At 38.6% G+C, this 17,985-nt stretch overlaps 1 protein-coding gene across 11 annotated transcripts in view; it reads left to right on the plus strand.

Moving 5' to 3' along the window:
- The window catches only part of PMS1 (PMS1 homolog 1, mismatch repair system component), a 47,853-nt gene that overhangs the window by 1,048 nt on the left and 28,820 nt on the right, over positions 1–17,985 (plus strand). For 10 of the 11 annotated variants that reach the window (XR_010390015.1, XM_064515081.1, XM_064515076.1 and 7 more), the window contains 5 exons: positions 110–207; positions 1,481–1,634; positions 4,058–4,240; positions 6,385–6,487; positions 8,202–8,365. Coding sequence is in view for 10 of the 11 variants with exons in the window: in XM_064515081.1 (XP_064371151.1) it covers positions 173–207; positions 1,481–1,634; positions 4,058–4,240; positions 6,385–6,487; positions 8,202–8,365 (639 nt within the window). In the remaining variant the exon portion in view is untranslated. Of the gene's footprint in view, positions 1–109; positions 208–1,480; positions 1,635–2,549; positions 2,655–4,057; positions 4,241–6,384; positions 6,488–8,201; positions 8,366–17,985 lie in introns of those variants that run through there. The other variant, XM_064515082.1, reaches the window with a different exon arrangement.

A 17,985-nucleotide genomic window follows, 5' to 3' on the forward strand; every position in this document is an offset into this window, starting at 1 on the left:
TTTAAGATCTGATCTGGCAGAGTACTGAGTACGGTGTGTTCGCATTGCTTGTGTGGAGACTTCTGCTTCTAGCAGACTGTGTGCGTATCACTTTTTTTTATTTTGACAGGGTGAGCCCCAGGAGCTTTACCAAGAGGATGCCTCAGTACTTCTGAGGTTTGGACAAACACGCATGTATGACTACACTTGTTTTCACTCTTTGATCTGGTGAGTAGTGGACAGCACTGGCTATGATGCTTTGGGTCCAGGCAGAGAGGAGGGACCACAGACCTGTTCCCTCTCTACCAAAACACTTGCATCAGTGACATCTAATAGAAAAATTGTCTTTGTGATGTGCAGCTTTTCTGCTTTAAGATCCTCCCTCGTCTTAGTCAGTGTTTTTTAATAACAATATCCAGCTCCAAACTGGCATTTGTCATTAGTAAATCATAAAACACTTCACATAGGAGTCTTATATCATGTTGAATGCATGAGAAAACTTGCTTTTCTGAAAATGATTAATGTTGGTGTTTCCTCAACAACCACTCATCTTCCTGTGTTCCTTTTTTGCTTTGTTTCGTGAAAAAACACTTTGTCAGATCTTGTAACCACATCTGAAAGGTAAATTTTTATTGAAATGTATATAAGTATAAATTGATTTGTAGTTGCTCATAGAAAATTTCTGATTCTGCTTCCTCTTCAAAACATTGTGGTTTTTTTTCCCCGAGTAACTACGTTTTTTGTTTTGTCTTCTATGTTTAAAGAGTGGCGCTCTCTAGAAGGATGTCAGTGTGGAAAAGCATCGTGAAATTGTTGTATCAGCTCCATGTACCCTGCAGGATAGTTGTGCTCTGTGGTGTTGGCAGTCCCGCCTTGCCACGCACACCCTTGCCATGTGCCGACTGCGTCAGCAGGCAAAAATCTGGGTTTGCTCCATCCTCCACAAATGCCCATGTCCTGTGGAAGGATGCTGAGTGAGCGGTCAGGGGCCAGCCACAATACTCGCCAACACATCGCTTGGGCTGAACTGATCATAAAACCAGGATTGCAGGGGTCATTGGCCTTTCAGTGTAAATGCAGCTATTCCTCCTGTCACAGTAAAGAGTGTTGTCGTGGGCAGAAGAGGTCTTCCTTGGAGGGCAGAGAGGAACATCACACTTTTGTCGTTCCTGAGGTGTAAAGAGCTGTCTAATAATGCCCTTTCTCCCACCATCATCTGAAGCCACAGCCTGGAGCCTGCTACCTGGCACACTACGTTTTATTCTTTTCATATAAGTTTAGTCTGCTTAAAATAATGTTTTCTAGTCTAGAGCTCCACGTACTGTTTGTTTCTTACACAAGTCAAACACCCGTTGACTTCAGTGCAAGCTGGATCCTACCTTGAAAAATGTACTCTGTAGCTATAATGTTTTTATTTAAAAGTCATTGAAAAATAGTTCTTTTAAAATGTGTTTTTTGTAATGTGCTTTTCACATTATTTTTCTGTTATCTTTCTATGCAGCTTCTCTGATCATAATTCCATGATGAAACAGTTGTCAGCAGAAACTATCCGTCTCCTTTCAAGTTCTCAGGTGATTACATCAGTTGTCAGTGTAGTAAAGGAGCTGATAGAAAATTCCTTGGATGCCAGTGCCACAAGTATTGATGTTAAACTGGTAAGTCTTCTGTCTTACTCTTTCACTTATTACAGAAATTGGATATCAAATAAGATGTGGGGAAAATTGTTCCACTGTCAATGTATTTTTTAGGGCATAGTAGTTTTGTGGAGGGGTTTGGTATCATTTATACCTATATATTTTAACCTCAAATAAAAATGGTCCAAGATCAGTCCCCCCTAACATTTCTGAGGCTCCGCTGGAACTGTAAGGCGTTTTTCTGCTGAATGCATCTTCAGAAAAAAATGCTAACTTCTTTAATACTTCTCTTACTTACAATTTACTTTTTCTGACTAATAGTTTATTCTAAAAGATGCTGGAGTTGTGTTTCACTGCTAGACTGGTATAGCTGGTTCTCAGTATGAAATATTGGCAAGAAGATAAAAATGGAAACTGTGGAAAGGGTTTATGATATCCATGCTGGACATTTTTGTAATACAAATCATCATATGCTCCCTAATAAACATGCTGTGTTCTGGCTACTATTAACGTTTCATTTTTATAAGATATTAAAAAAAAAAAAGGCATATCACTCAAGGATGCTTTCTGAAACAAGAAAATACTGGCTATAATTTAAAAAAAAAAAAGTGCTTTTCCCCCCAAATTTGGACTATAACAAACTGATCAGCTTCTCTTCCTTTTGTTAGTATTTCTGGTTTTGCAGTGTTTTGTCAACAACTGCCTAATAACATTAACTCCTGCTTAGTAAGAAATTGTATTGTTACAATGTGTATAAATAGATGTATCCAGAAATGCAGTCCATTTGTTTTTCTACAAATAACTGTGAATGTATAAGCTATTCGCAAGTTACCAATCAAAAAAGTAAATGTTAGGCTCATTTAGTTAATACTTCTAATTAAGAAAGCAGTATAACTTCTGCTTGCTCCTTCGTCCATGTCCAAGCCACAAATATCACTGCTGTCTTTTTTGGATGAGTCTCACGCAGTTACCATTTGAGTATGGTTTCCTGCAACTGCTGAGGAAGATGCTTATTCGTTATGTGCCTTACCTGAGCTGAAGGTACTGTGTCTTCCCAATGATCTGTGATGTCCTGTGTCTTCCCAATACTTAGACTGCGTAATATCTTGCTCAATGAGTAACTCCAAAGTGTGTAGTATATGTGCAGTTTTGGGGATAAAAGTATCAGAAACTGATCTTGTCAGCTGATCCATAATTGATGGAAGCCCACAGAAGGTTTTGGAGCCTTCGGTAATTGTTAGAAGAGACCTTGTCTCTTCTCCTGGGATGACAATACAGAACTTTGCTGAATTCTACCCAATACAAATTTCACAGTGCAATAAATGGCGCTTTCCATAGTGAGAGGTCTCAAATCAACTGAAGAGCAATTTCAACCAGAATCCATTGCGTAAGTCATCTGCACTAATGTTACTCCTTGTCAGTTCAGGCCAATCCAAATTTCTAAAACAAATATTTCTAAAACAAATATTAGTATTTCTAAAATGAATGATATGTTACTTGACTTTACTCCGGTCATCAATGACTAAATGAGATTTGCTGATTATTATTTGGTGGATACTAGGGTAGAGAAGAAAACCTGCAACATGCACAGCTATACTAAATAATATTGTAAAACAGGGGATTCTTTTTCTGGGTTTTTTTTTGTGATAAGAATATTTTTATATTAAAATGTTATTTTTATTGAGTGAAATTTAAGTAAGATTGACCGCATAATAGAACTCAACAGTCTCATTCCCTCTGGATTGGTTCCACATCCAAGTTTGGAGGGGCCCTCTAACAAAGAAGCAGGAAGAACTGACTTCATGTTCTTGATATTCCTTGCATAAAAATATGGGTAGAATATAAATGTAGAAATGTCTTCTTTCTTCTGAACGCCTCCCCAGCCCTGCCCCAAATATCCAGTTTCCTTGCAGCCTAAGCAGGAAAAAAAAAGACAAATATATTTTTTTCTAAATGCTCTCCTTCAAAATTTTATAAGTTATGGCCCACTGACTTTAAAGGATGCAGAGTTGCATTTGTGATTTGAAAAAATTGATGCCAAACAGGTAAGAGGGGTGAAAAGGAATGGACAGTCTTTAGTTTTCCAGTCATAGATCTTTTTCTGAGTTTAGTTTTTACAAGTTGCGAGGTAGTTAAATAAATTACTTTGTCAAACATGAATAGGGTAAAACTGAAAAACTGGAATTATGTTTTGTTTCCAAACTACAGGGTATAAATTACATAATTTAATTAGAGAAACCATTACTACAATCTTAACATGTTTTTTTGTTTTTGTTTGTTTTTTTTCAACTGAGACATTTTCTAGTTGTTCAGCTTCTCCAAATAAGCAAAATTCTTACTTCTATGTTGATGGCTACCTGCTGGACCCTCAGCTGTTTCAAACTTGTAACTTAATTCATTTGGGTTGCTATTTTAGTGATCAATATGTTTTTGTCCTCTTTTAGGAGAACTATGGGTTTGACAAAGTAGAAGTGAGAGACAACGGCAATGGAATCAAGGTTGCTGATGTTCCAGTTATGGCGATTAAACACTACACCTCAAAAATAAGCTCTTCTGAGGACCTTGAAAGCTTGACAACATATGGTTTCCGTGGGGAAGCTTTGGGATCAATTTGCTGTATATCAGAGGTGAGAAGTTGCTGTAAATGTGTCAGATCTTTTGTGTTGTTTTGTTGTACGTGTGTGGGTGTGTGTACGTGCGTGCATGCACATGCAAATTATATCAAAATATAAGTGCAAAGACATTAATTTGTTCTGGCATCCTGTCAGGGGTATGTTTCCTTAACAGTTTGCTTTATGTGTGCTGCCTTTTTCTCTACCTAGAACTCACGTAACGTGGTTAGAAAGCAATGTGGATTTCTTGTTAGCATCAGTCCTGCCTTTCTGTCGTATTGGTTTGGTAGTTGGTGGTGCTGTATTTCCTTCCCTTTGTCAGAGCAGGTCAGAGTACTTAGTGTTTCCTTGTCCTTTTCTTTTGTATCAGGGTATAGATAGCTGGTTCCTTGGAACGGTGGCTTATCCTTTGTGATTTTATCTATCAGAAAGGATAATGTGTGAGAGAGTGGTTGAGTTTTCTGCCTGAATTAAGCTAAATCAAAATGAAAAAGAAGAGGAGATGGCCAGCAGAAATCACTTCAGAGGACTGTTACTTCACAGAACTGATGGTCCACGGAGCTCCGGTTTCCCTGAGGGTTTCTGCCTTGATGTTATCTAGGTGATCAGCAGTCATGGGATCTTGCTGGGCTCCATATTGCTCCTTGACAAGTATGTAACTGCCGTTGCATGAACACATTGTTCTCCTTATGAGGAAACAGGAACCTGCTCCCTGTCCTGAGTCTGATCCATGTGTTGGTGTTAACAGGACTGACTGTGACAGTGTATGGATACTTAGAAATTAACTTGCTGACCTTTTAAATTGGCTCAGAAGTGACTTAAAAGATGATCAAACTGTTAAGAGCACAGCATCTGCATGTTCCACTGTGCTCTGCCTTTCAGTCTCCATGCTGTGTTACAGCCAAGTTTTGGGTTTTGCTTTCTGAGTCTGGCGGATTCAGTCATGCAGGAAGATGATGATATCTGTGTCTGCTTGGAACCGCCGACTGTCAAGGTCAGGAGAGATGTTAGCGGGTGGGAGTGCTTGACTCCATGCTGCCTTGGGCAACGTTCTTGTTACGCTAAGCAGGACTGGACTATGTGTTTGGACAGAGATTTGCAAAGAAGGATGCTTCCGGAAGTACTGGGGTTTTGACAGATGACGACAGACCTTGGTCATGGGTTTGTTCTGATGAGTTGTGAGCAGGAGGCCCTCTCTTCTGAGCACTTAATTGGCTCTGTGGTACGTTTCATAACAGAGGGGAGGAGGCCTGAGTGTATTATGTACTTTAATAGGTATTGCTTTAATTCTTGGATCAGCAGTTATGTTAATTAAACGCTCCTGGCCGTAGTTGCATTCCGTCTACCTAAATTGCCCCCCGTAGTTTCAGTTAAGAGGTACTATACTATTGGCACTTAACTAGGTCTGTAGTATTGTCATTGCCAATTAATCAATTACTGTTTTTTCTCTCCAGAGGTGTAGTTGAACTTAAAATTATTCATATGGGAAACCAAAATAAACTAAAATATCCCAGAGCTCTGTATGAATGATAACCTTTATGTCCTTCTGGATGGTTATAGTGGCTTTATCATTCTGAGTATTAATATCTGAATTGGGGGAGTTGCAGTTTTATTAAACTTCCGATGTGTGATTGGTTTTGCCAGAGCTGGTCTGTGTATTACCTGAATAGGTTACAAAACATACCACTACTGATTGCTAGATGTGGTGGGTGTAGAAAGATAATATACTGTTTGTTTGATAATAGTTGTTGTGTGTGTGGAATCCAACATGAATTAAAAGAGTTGTCATATTGTATCTTCTCTCATGAAGGACAAAAATGCAAAAATATCAATTGATTTAGTTGTTTAAATCAACTGTATTTAGAATAGAAAATACAGAAGTGTGCGTGCGTGTGTTAGATATTAAGGCTAGCTATGCTTTATGTAGTATTGTAATAGAAATGTATGGCTTTTAGTTGAATGATTGGAAAAGTCAGATATAATGTAGAATGTTTCTGTGACTGTAAGCAACGCCAGTGGAAGAAATATTTTATAACCTTATTAAATATAATTGTTATTGCTAAAATAAATTGATGTTGAGAATGATAGCAAAGCTTATATAAGGCCATTTGGAACTTTGTGAATCTTTGATTAACATGGATTCTTTTTATTCTTTATAGGTTTTGATCACAACAAAGACAGCTGCTGATGACTTTAGTACTCAGTATGTTTTGGATAGCAGCGGACATATAACTTCGCAAAAGCCTTCCCATCTTGGGCAAGGTAGGATATCGTTATTACAGTGTTGCGTTGCGAAACAAGTATTTTATGTTTCTGTGGGGCTCCGTTTGATGTTGAAATACCTGTTCTCTACTTGAAGCCTGAGTATGAAATCTTAGTAGCTGTAAACATTTCTTGCCTCATGTCTGTCAACTGAGGACATGTTATTAGCATAAGAAAAAATGTATCTTGGAAGTTCCTTTAGACAGCAATTATACTAGTTTCTACTTCTCTGACTCTCTCCCTCAAGCTGGCAGAGCTCAAATAAAAGCTATAAAAATTCTATGCTGCAGGTCTGGGCAGACTTACTCTATAGATATATAAAAGATTTGTTCAGGGCTAAAATAGTGTTTCTATACGAAGCAAAATCTTTCCTTAAAGGAGGAAGAATTGCCATGCTGTATGAGAGGGAGTTGCTAGTAACAGTGTGCCTGTAGGACCCACCAAAGTCACAGTTGTTCGTAACCTGCAGGGAAGGGTGCGTGCACTAGAAATTCCTGCTACAAGTTTATGTAAAAAATAGAGGCTCTCCTCACCTCGGCTTTGGCCTTGGTTTTTCAGACTTGGTGCAGGTTTGGAGTAGCATTTCCTCTACTCCGTGCTCCGTTCAGCTGATTCTTGACTGGTGAGGACTGTTAAAGACCACTGTAACCTCGCATTCACATTTCAGCAGTTGCACATTCTCGAAAAAGAAACTGTTTATTCCTTTCTTGCCACTAGAGCATACTTCTGGGGAAGCAGTTTAAAGTTGCATCTGTTCTCACCCTTAGTACGTCCTCGCTGAGCCATAAGAGCTACCGCTGTCTGCCAGTGTTGTGTGCCCATTCGACACCGTGTCTGGCTGCGCTGTGTTTTGTATGGGCAAAGTGGAGCCCTGCTACCAGACTTGTCTCTCTTCCTTGTCTGTCTGATAGCTGGCAGTATGAAGCCGTTCATCCAGAGGCTCGCTGCCTGGAGCTAGTCAGTGGACAGGTACTGAAGAAAGAGCTGAATCTGAAAACTCTACAACGTGGGGTCTGGACATCCAGTTTTAACCAGAGAAATTCTTTTAGATTTAGGTTGTAGTGTTTTCCACAGCTGGAAAGCCTGTTCTGGAGGTCAAGTTGCATTGAAATGATTTTGTCAAAGCTGTGGGATGGCTGACTGCTGTGGAAAAATGAATTCTGTGTTAATACTTTGCAATCTCTTTTTAGTCTAAGAATTTGTATGATTGTATTAGTAGAGTCATTCTCTTCTACAGGTTATATACTACACTTTGAACAGAGATGTCTGGTCTTTTAGGTCTCTATGCAAATAATAGTGACGGGCTTTAATGAGGCTCTCTATTCCCCTGCCTCCTGATATATCTGATCATGTGCTGGTCCATTACTTATTTCAGGAATGAAAGTTAACTTAATATGCACCAAAAGAGTCTTAGTGGCTGATTCTTACTACTGTCAGTATATACGGAAGAAAGCTTCATGCTGCAGTCGTAACTAAATAAAGGATGGAGGGTGGAGCTTGTGAGGTTTATTCGTACATGTTTTGGGAAGATGACTGCTAACTTAGTATATTTTTGTCTTCATGCTAACGTAATTTAATTTAGTGTTATTAGGGATTATCTGTGTGCAGCCGTATACAGACATGTCTCTTCCAGTACAAATAAAGTTTCCTTTATATCCAGCCACTGGTATGTGTTCAATGTTAACGCTGCTCGTTTTTTATCACTTGCTTGCAGGTACTACAGTAACAGTCCTGAAGTTGTTTAAGAATCTTCCTGTAAGAAAACAGTTTTATTCAACAACTAAAAAATGTAAGGAGGAACTAAAAAAAATCCAAGATCTTCTGATAGCATATGGCATCATAAAACCAGACCTGCGGATAATCTTTACACATAATAAGGTAATAGTGATTTTTTTTTTCTGTATCAGCTATCATAAGAATCAGTTTCTGATGAATATATGCAGTTCACTAATGCTTTATTACATAAAACCTTTAATTCCTAGGACTTCTCTGTTATCATAGGTTTCTTTTGGACTCCCACTTCATTCTTCCCTCCATAAATGTGTATACCCATGATGGTTACAGATCTTGACCCTAAGCTTCTAAAACTCAGAAGAGACTCAGATCTGCCTTTTGGTTTGCTCCAACAGATACTAGGTTAGATACATGAAATGTAAGAATTACTTTACATGCTCATAGTTAATAAAGATGTTGGTGTTTTACAGAACAAAGTAGTGGGATCTTATTGGGCCTAAGGGGCTGATCAGGTGTTAACCTAAGCTAATTGAATAAACTCTTGAAACTGTTATTTGGCGTACCTTACCTGGATAGACGCTATAGCAAATACAGGTAGTTTGTTGTATGCTGAGTCATTGGCATGCAATACGCAATCATGGCTTAATTTAAATAAGTTAAAAAATTGAAAACAATTTGCTACGTTGGTTTAAGTAAGAGTAACATATGTCATAACAAGTTTTAGTTGAGCTAGTTTTTGTTTATTTAGACTTGGGAGTACAAATTAAGAGGCTGCTTGGAGGCTGCTTTGACTTCACAGGATACTGGACAGTAATCTTACAGCACAGCTACAGAAATGACACAGTGAGCCACTCTCCTTTCCCTGAGCCCAATCCGACGTAGCTAATACTGTTGGCTTTACTCCTGACTTTTGACACATGTGAGGGGAAAATTATGCTAATGACTTTCCATTTTGCCACGAAATAGAGGGTGACATTTTGTGGACAGATCCCTCAGCGATTCTTTCTGCTCTAAAATACTATGTTAATTTTGCTGTTTTCCTGGTTTATGGAATGATTTTGATCAGTTAGACTCTTCATTAACTAAACATTCATGCTTCAGTTCCCTTCCAGGGGAAACCATGATTGACTCTGCTTTCTTGAGAAGACAGCAAATCTCTCAGCCTCTTCTGGGGTTGGATAACATGCTCTGATTATATATATGTCTGTATTTTTAAATATCAAAATGTAGATATTGCAAAAAAAAAAAAAAAAAAAAAAGCCAGCCCTGTGGCTACAGAATTAGTATTCCAAAACTGAGTAAGTATAACTGCTTTCAGTCTTTCATTTGAGACTACAGAAAGTTTGAAACCATAGATCTTGGAGGTGTGCACTTCCTAGATTGTGTTAATCTCCCTGACATATCTAGCAGTGCTTCACAGTGTTGGTCTTAACTGTAAGTTGATAAAACTAACTTCATCTTCTATTGGTGGTTTTTGGCCTCTCTCAAGGATGTGGTATAATTATTCTGTGGTTAAGCTGGGGCTTTTATTTAAGGTCCTTGGCTACTACAAGGGCTTAGTACAACGTGTTGCCGGTATCTTCCTTTTTCCTGACTTTTCCTCCCCTTATGCAGCAACTGTAGCTTGTTATCGTCTATTACAGATTTTGAGTTTGGTATAGTGTATTGGGAAATATCTTGTTTGTTGTGGTTCGTGGAGGAGTTGCTCAGTTGACTTTTCTGCACTAGACATCTATTGCATGTTTGCTTATGGTACCCGTGTGATCCTTTCCGGTCTGTTTGGAAATTCCTGTTGACGTCTCTGGGTGCTGGAGGAGAGGCTTGGGAATGTGATTGCTAGGTAAGAAAGCAGTGATTTGGGGGTGGAGAGGGAAGAGGAATGAGGAGAAGGGCTGCAGCAGTGAGATTACTGCAAACAAGTTGTAAATGATTTTTAGTGATGTTTTGATTTCATCCTCTTTTAATTTGATTAGACTATTATATGTCTTGTTTTTCTTTTTTCTACATTTATTTTAATACTGTAGAAATCGTGCAGGAAACTGATCACATCTCTCACGCTACTTACTGCAAAAGTAGCACGGAGAGAAGCACAAGAGTAGCTGTTGCATGTTTGTTTTGGTGTTGCCTGTGCTCAAGTGACAAAATACATTTCTGCAAACTCTTAGCTTTATAAATTCATTCTGGGGCGCCAAGAGTATGTTTTTTTCACTGATGTACAGCCTTTTGAGCAATGGACTGAGTTTGCAACATCACTATTACGCTCTTTGTGTGATCTAAAGCCTGGTGAAAGCTAAAGTAGATGCACAGAGAAACAAATGGCTGTCTTGCTAACCTGTCCTTTTGCTGATGAACAAGAAGGAACATAGCCAGTCCTCTAAGCTCTGTTGGTTTCGCTGGAAATAATGGTAGTAAAATTCATTATGAGGATATTTTGTCACCAGAGTAACTCAACACGCACGCAAACGTTCTGTTAAGAAGATGACATTTTAAAATATTTTTTACCCTCTGAAGTCTGGGTAAGCTCAGCAAGTTGGAAGAGAGAAGAACCTTGAGGTGGAGAGAGCAATGGTCAGGACGTATGTACATTATGGTTTACAGAGAAGCAGAGATAGCTGAAAGTCTTTGTGATCATGTAAGCAAAGAACTTGAGAACATTTTAAGAACTGGTGTTATCTGCTTGCATGCATGGTGTTCCTTCAGACTTGTAATCTCTTGGTTAGAGGATATTGCATAGATTTAAAAAGAGTCTCTGATACGGAACAAGAAGAAGAAAACAAGATTGCATGAACTGGCACTACCTACCTAATGAGAAAGTAGTAGTAATTGAAAAACTGTCTCATTTAATAGCTACTTGAAACTCATTTCCGGTAATAGTCTCAAACCAGCTTTGTAAGAAAAACATCCATATTACAACCCAAACAGTTTCCAGTTTCTGGAAAGATATGAAGGCTACCTATCCTTTTAGCTTCAGAGGTAAATTCATCAATACGCAGTTCGGGTAGGCTTGTCTGGTAAAACAAATGAATACAATTGGTGTCTTTGGTCTGTATTTATTCACTATAGTGGTAGAGATGGTGCTAATTTCAGGCTCTTAATTTTACACTGCCAGCTTACATGTTCATTTAATTTATTTAAAAAAAGAAATCACACTGCTCAGACAGGTTTCAACACAAGAGGTCGCTCAGTAGCTATTGCTGATCTGGAAAAATCAAGGACTAAAATCCTACAGAAAGTGTAGTCTCTTTATGTATGTGTAAATGTTTTAAAATAGTCTAAAATGCTCTAAAGCTCTAAAGGCAGATTCCTGTATTTCTACTGCTGTTGTCTTTCCTTCCAAAATAAAAGTTACCTATCACATTGTATTTGTTAGGAAATTTAAAATTCTGTAATTCCACTGCATAACAAGTTTCAGCAGGTCTACATGCATCTGTCTTACCATACTATTACAGAATATGAATAGTCATTAAGTCTTTTTCCTTCATATGCCAAGTATTGTTGTCACTAAATTATAATTTCAGATTAGAAGGCGTTTTTCCTATGGTGATCCTACAGTGTATTTATGCTAGAAATATACTCTACCAAATAGCATTGCCTGTGATTTTTCTTTTTTTTGGGGGGTGGGGGGACATTACATTTCTGTTTGAAATGTACTAAGGGAATGAATCGAGTTCTGAGAACAGCTCTAGTTTTCATGGAGCTCATGACTTAATATATTAGTTTAAAAAATTGTATGGCCAATCATTCAAAGGAGTTCCTAGAATCCCAGATTCTTGAGGCTGAGCCAATACTTTCTGTTGCAATGGAAGAAGATACACATCAGGATCAGGTTCCAAGGCTTAAAAGAGCAAGAAGGTAGCAGAGATGAGGTAGTGCAAGACGTGGAAAGATGGGTTGAAAGAGTAGTAAGGATAGTACAATACAGTATATATCAAAGAAATCTTGAAAATAAATGACAAAACCAGTACTTTAAAAAAAATCCTTCTTCTAAGTCCTAGCATTTTAGAAGAAATGGAAGGAGTGTGAAGGAAAGCATAGTTCTAGCTTTACTGAGGAAGAATATATCATATAATAAGGCCAAAACTTTCATAAAAGTTTGAGGTTAGGCATGTTGAAAATGGTTGTCTAATTGATTCTAGCAGAAACTAATTTTAGAGAATCAGGCCTCTTATTGAGCTGTTTAATGTATATGCGTTTTCAGGGTCCACAATGCACTGCATATTTCATTTCCACTTTTTTTTTCTTTTTTTTTTAATGGTGTGCTTCTTGCTGCTTCTACAGGTTCTGGAAATTATTCTTGCCGTTGTACCACATTTCATATCTGTGTTAGTTCATATGAAACTTACCATTAAATGTCAGGGTTTTTTTCTATGAAGAACCATGATGCTCCTCTTGCTTTTGGGTTGTTTTCTAGTAAGTAAGAAAAATGTATGTGCTTTTATCAGTCGTCTTAGCGTTCATTTATAATGCACTTTTTGTCAGTGAATTTCTGAGATAGGAAATACTCAATGACTTTTGTTTCTGCTCACAATGTTTTGTTTGTATTAGCAATAAATAATGAATCACTTTGCAGATCAACCCTTGAAGTACTATTGCTATTTTGACAACTTGGATTAGCTAGTGCTCCTTCTTTTTATGAAGGTTTATCCTGCCAAGACATTCTTTGAATACTGATAATGTTGATCCTCTTGCCAGTATGGTTATGTTAGAAAGAGGTATTTTTCTTCTTTCATCACCATGTTCCTTGAAAGCATATTGAATAATGAGACAGCCAAATGGAAATAATTTACATGAGTATTCAGCAGGTTTATTTAAAGTTAACATTATCTGAAGGAGTGCTAAGAACATTCCAAAGTCAGCTACTGTTTAAACAGCGTCAAATTCTTCAGCCCAAAATGCCACGTTCTAGCCACCTCTGCACTCAGGCTCTTCTTTGCAGTAGGTGCTGAGGGCTTTTCCCTGGAATGACAGTTTCCATATTCTTTCCTGTTTAATATCAGCAGCCCTCGGCTCAGCCTGGTAAGCATGGTGAGCATTTGTATGAACAGATACCGGTGTTCAAGAAATGCCTTTGTGTGTTGAAAGACTGATGATATGAAAGAGCTTTAATTCTGTTTAGTTGTCTCAATTCCACAAACACCAAAATGAGAGGTGTTTCAGACTACACCCGCTAACTGTACCTGTTCTAACAATTGCAGATACAGTAGGGCTTGAACAAGTTATGGCAAAAGGTGGTTTAGATGGTATCGTACAGAACTGCTCCCACATCTTGTACAAGGCACAGGTGGGCTGTAAGTAGACTCAATAAATTTTCCAGTTCTTTTTTAGAAAAATCTGCATAAGAGAAAAGCTTTCTTCTGTTTTTCACGCATGATATTCTGAAGCCTCACTCAGTTCTCTCTCTAGAGCTGTTTAGGGGATCTCAAGAGAAACATGGATTAGGGCTTCTGGGTGCAAGCAAGCCATTTTAGAGCTGCTCTTGTAACTGTGGATGGTATTCTTGCCCAAACCCACTTTGCATTTTTGGTTGTGTTGGCCTCAAAGATGCCGTGAAGTGATGAGCCTAGCTATGTACCATGTGGGGAAATGGTAATTTAAATAATTAAGAAGAAACATTTTGTTTAAGGTTTGGAAACAGCCTTTTTTGCAGTTATCTAGTGGCTTACCCTGTTTGGTTTCAGTGATTTACCATTCTAGTTCCTTTTGAAGAAATGTCACTTGATTCTCTGCTATATTCTTTTCTCTTTTTTTTTTTTTTTTTTTTTTAAGTTTCCTCTTATTTCCGAAGTTGGATAATCTCAACCTTTTACAAATCTGTATCCATTTGTCTGACAACAGTTTGTTTTCTGTCTCTGAATCTTCTGTAATAAGTGCTTTTTGAGATGGAGTAGCTAGAACTGTGCATTAGAGTAAACTTACTGTTTTTAATAACTGAATTATAATACTTTATTTTTGAGTTCATTCATTATGCTTCCAATTGTTGTTATAGCTGCATGTTTAAAAAAAAAAAAAAATCTGCATTGAGCAGAAACAGCAGCATGTAGCCTCTTTCCTGAGTTGGAAGGGCTACTCCATTTATGTTGATGATGATATAAAACAGGAGTGCAATGATGATAAATTAAGTCCCTCCCTAATCTGTGTGTCCCATAAAGTGAAATTATGGTTAAGAATCTGCAGTGCTCTTCAACCAACATGCCTTCTTGCTGACCTGGAGCATAGCTGAGTCTTTACTTCCACTTGCTGTTCAGTGGCTTTGCTGAGAAAGCCAAACAGAGAGTTAATTATGGTGTTTTCTGTGATGTGGACACCTGTCCACTAGGAAAAGCGCTGAGACCCTCAACTCGGTTTACATCAGCCAGCGAACAGCTGCCAGATGGTAACAGCTTTTGGTCACTACCAACCTGGCTGAATTTGAACTGGTGACCTAGAGGTGAAATACTTTATATCCTATTACTAATTCCTTGAGGTTTCCAGTTTCCCATCCATCACACTTTTCAAATGACAGCACCATATATGTCTGAAATCTCAAAACAATTACTGTTTCAAATATGCAGTGTATGTTGCAGTATCCAAGATGTGCTTTAGCTCCTGAAAGGCTTTCAGATTCACTGTGTGTGCTTGAGAAAGGTTAGCAGAAGAAGGATGCTTCCAAAACTTTCTGGGAGTTTTCGCTCTTTGTTAGCAATATACTTTGTTATAGTTACGTTCTCTCTTGCTTTTGTTAATCGCTACTTTACAAAGGGCTTTTAAGTCCTTCCTCCCTCTTTTTTTTTTTTTTTTTTTATAATAGAATTCACTGTAATGATGTTGCATCCTTAGAATAACCATTTAGGATCGGAAACTGATTTTTTGAAAGGACTTGAATTGTTTGGGGTGTTTTTTTCTGATTTTTTCTTTTTTTCCCCCTGTTATGGAAGTGGAACTTCTCTGACTATCCACAGCTGAACTGGTGTGGTTGGAGCAGTTGAAAAACTCTATCGTGTTTGTAACTCTTCAGAATTCGTAGGATGAGCAGTGCTGTGGAAAATGACTGTCCTTCAGCCTTTTCCCAAGCAAATCACTTTCCTAGATGTACTGCCTGATGCCTGCAGAGAGAGGTGTGGCGAGGGCCTCTGGCAAAGGAAAAGCCGGTACCTCGAGTTGCTCTGTTCCATCCCTCTGCTGCCAGTTGTGTCCCCATCGCTTATCAAGTGGATGGGACAATGGATTCCTGTGAGGCCGATATAAATATTTGGGGAAAATAGTTATGGTTATGTAGAGTTGCATTATTTTTCTTTGGGCTAAATTGCAATACTGCCCTGATTTTTGTTTTCAAGGGAAGGTTATGCAAGGCCTGTCACTTAGTAAGATAACTTACTATCGGTTCTAAAACAAGGCACCAGTTACAGTTTGGAGTAAATGAAACAGTATTAACCCTTTTCAAAGCTGGGATTTTAAACAATGTGGTCATTAAGACTTTTTTCTTGGAGTCTTTTTGGTCTTAGCTGATACCTGTTCTTCCACTGCAGAGGATATGCCTGCCCGTGCAGCTAGGTGTCTGTGTATCGTAAACCAAAGATGTTATGTACATTGTACAAGAAGATTTCTCCTTGCTTCCATTTTTCCTGAATTCAAACTTTTGATTTTGCTGCTTGGTTTCGTTCCAGTTTGTGTCTCCTCTTAACAGGTAGGCAGTGGTCTTTCCAGTTACCTTGGAGCCTGAGGCACTGTTGGGTTTTAAGTCAGGAAAGCCAGGAACCGTACTTGCCCAAGGAGTTAGCTCTCTGAAGGGAGCTCTCGGCCGCGAGGCTGGCAGGAGTTTTGAAGCATGTGAAACAAAACAATTAGAGAGACTTTGAAATGGGCTTTCTTACAGGGCTGTGGTAGGTTACGTTTCCAATCTACAGTTCACATACAATGCTTTGCACTGCTAGAGTTTTACACCCTCAAACTTTATTACAGGAAAACTAAAACAGTGATTATCAGAGAATAAACAAGAAAAAAGTCCTTCTTTGGGTAGTGAAAGAAAGACATTAATAACATGTTACCTTTTATCTGAAAATCTTGATGTGCCAAGAAAGTTGTGTTAGTGCCGTTATGTAAACTGAAGGGATATGTTTAACTCGGAGACACCGTTGCACTGAATTGGGAGCAGTTGGAAACAGTATCCCGTCCCCTGCTCCAGTTGAGAGTTTGCTTTTGTCCGTGTGGGCAGACCGTCGTGGCTGCTGGTAGGACTTCTAGAAGACAAAGGACAGGTAAGAGCGAGGACTGGCCTTACTTCTCCTCTGTCCGTCCTTGTTGTCTTTGAGGAGACAAGTCAGGAGCAGCTCTTATTTTCCGCAGTGACATATCCTAGGGACCCTAGTGGGAAGGAACTGCATGCTCTTTCTCCAGCTGGTATACATTCCTTCAGGAAAACCTTTTGGGCTATATATGTGCATCCTGAAATAGAGAGAAAAGCCTGCTCCACGTGTGCACGTATGTTGTCAGCCAGTGTGAGATGTGTGTACGCATATATCCTAGATGGGGGCAATGACGCACACACGCACGCACACACGGACTTGTCTTCTGCATATGTGGAATAGGTTTTATATGTGGTACAGCTTTTTATAAGATCTCGTTAATGTAATCCCCTTCAATGAAGCGGGGAGGGAGATGGGTATATTTGGCTAGCTCCAGCAAAACCTAAGATGGGCCGTATGTAATACTATATCTCTGAGTAGGCTGTTTTTGCAGTGTCATCATACTGACCAGAGTCAGGTTCTTCCTTGGCTCATCCTGGACACCAGGTTTATATGACATAGAAAAAAATATGGGGGGTGTGTGTCTGTATTTTTAGCCTAACTTAAGGGTATAATCAAGGTTTAAAAAAAAGAGTATTGCAGGAACCTCATGGAAACGGACATTTTCTGAAACAAAGGAAATGGAAGGAGCATCGTCTCTTACTAGCTTTTATTTCTTTTTAAGCCTGTTGATACATCTGGAGAATCTAGAAAATTATTTTCTTTAGATTACTGGATATTCCTGTGTTGTTCCTTCAGAATATGCTTACAAATGAAAATACAATTTATACTGTGTTTATTTAGTATAGAAATTTAGGAGCTGACTGGCCTCTTTCATATGGGCTTTAATTTAACCTATAGTGGTAACTAGTTCCTAAAATTTTGTCTGTATTTTCTAATATCAATATTTGATAAATAACATGCTAATTAAAAAATGTTCCCTGAACTTATTAACGGTACCCACTTTTACCAAGATTGCATTTAATCAGTTCTCATGTTCCACAGCTTTCTTAAAAGCAGCTTACCGAAGTGATCTTTTTACAGTCAAGTGTATCAGCCATTCAGCAGGTCAAGCAGTGTAATAACAACCTTGCATTAATCAGCAGCTAAGATTTATATCTGTACCTGAGGCATCACACTAGTATAACCTAAAATAAACAGCATGATGTTTATATTAGTCATGTAACAAGTATCTTTCTCAGTTTGGTCACGAGCATTTAATTTGAAATATATCTAGCGAAGAAAAAATTGTTTGGCACTTTGTGTTTCCATTTTAAGTAATCGCTTTTAAAATAGAAGCAGTACAGGATATGTTTTATAAGATGAGCTCTAAAGGAGGGGACAAATTCTTTCATCACTCCGAAATGTCTTTGAGGAGATTTACAGCAGGTGTAGCGAGAGGCAGCAGGCAGTGTCCCGCGGGCGGCCCTGCTGCGGCATGGGCAGGGGCAGGGGTGCTGCTCCCGTGGCCCCGCTGCCTTCCTCCTCCTCCTCCTCCTCCTC

The sequence above is a fragment of the Dromaius novaehollandiae genome, chromosome 7 (genome assembly GCF_036370855.1).
Source record: "Dromaius novaehollandiae isolate bDroNov1 chromosome 7, bDroNov1.hap1, whole genome shotgun sequence".
NCBI classification, from domain to species: domain Eukaryota; kingdom Metazoa; phylum Chordata; class Aves; order Casuariiformes; family Dromaiidae; genus Dromaius; species Dromaius novaehollandiae.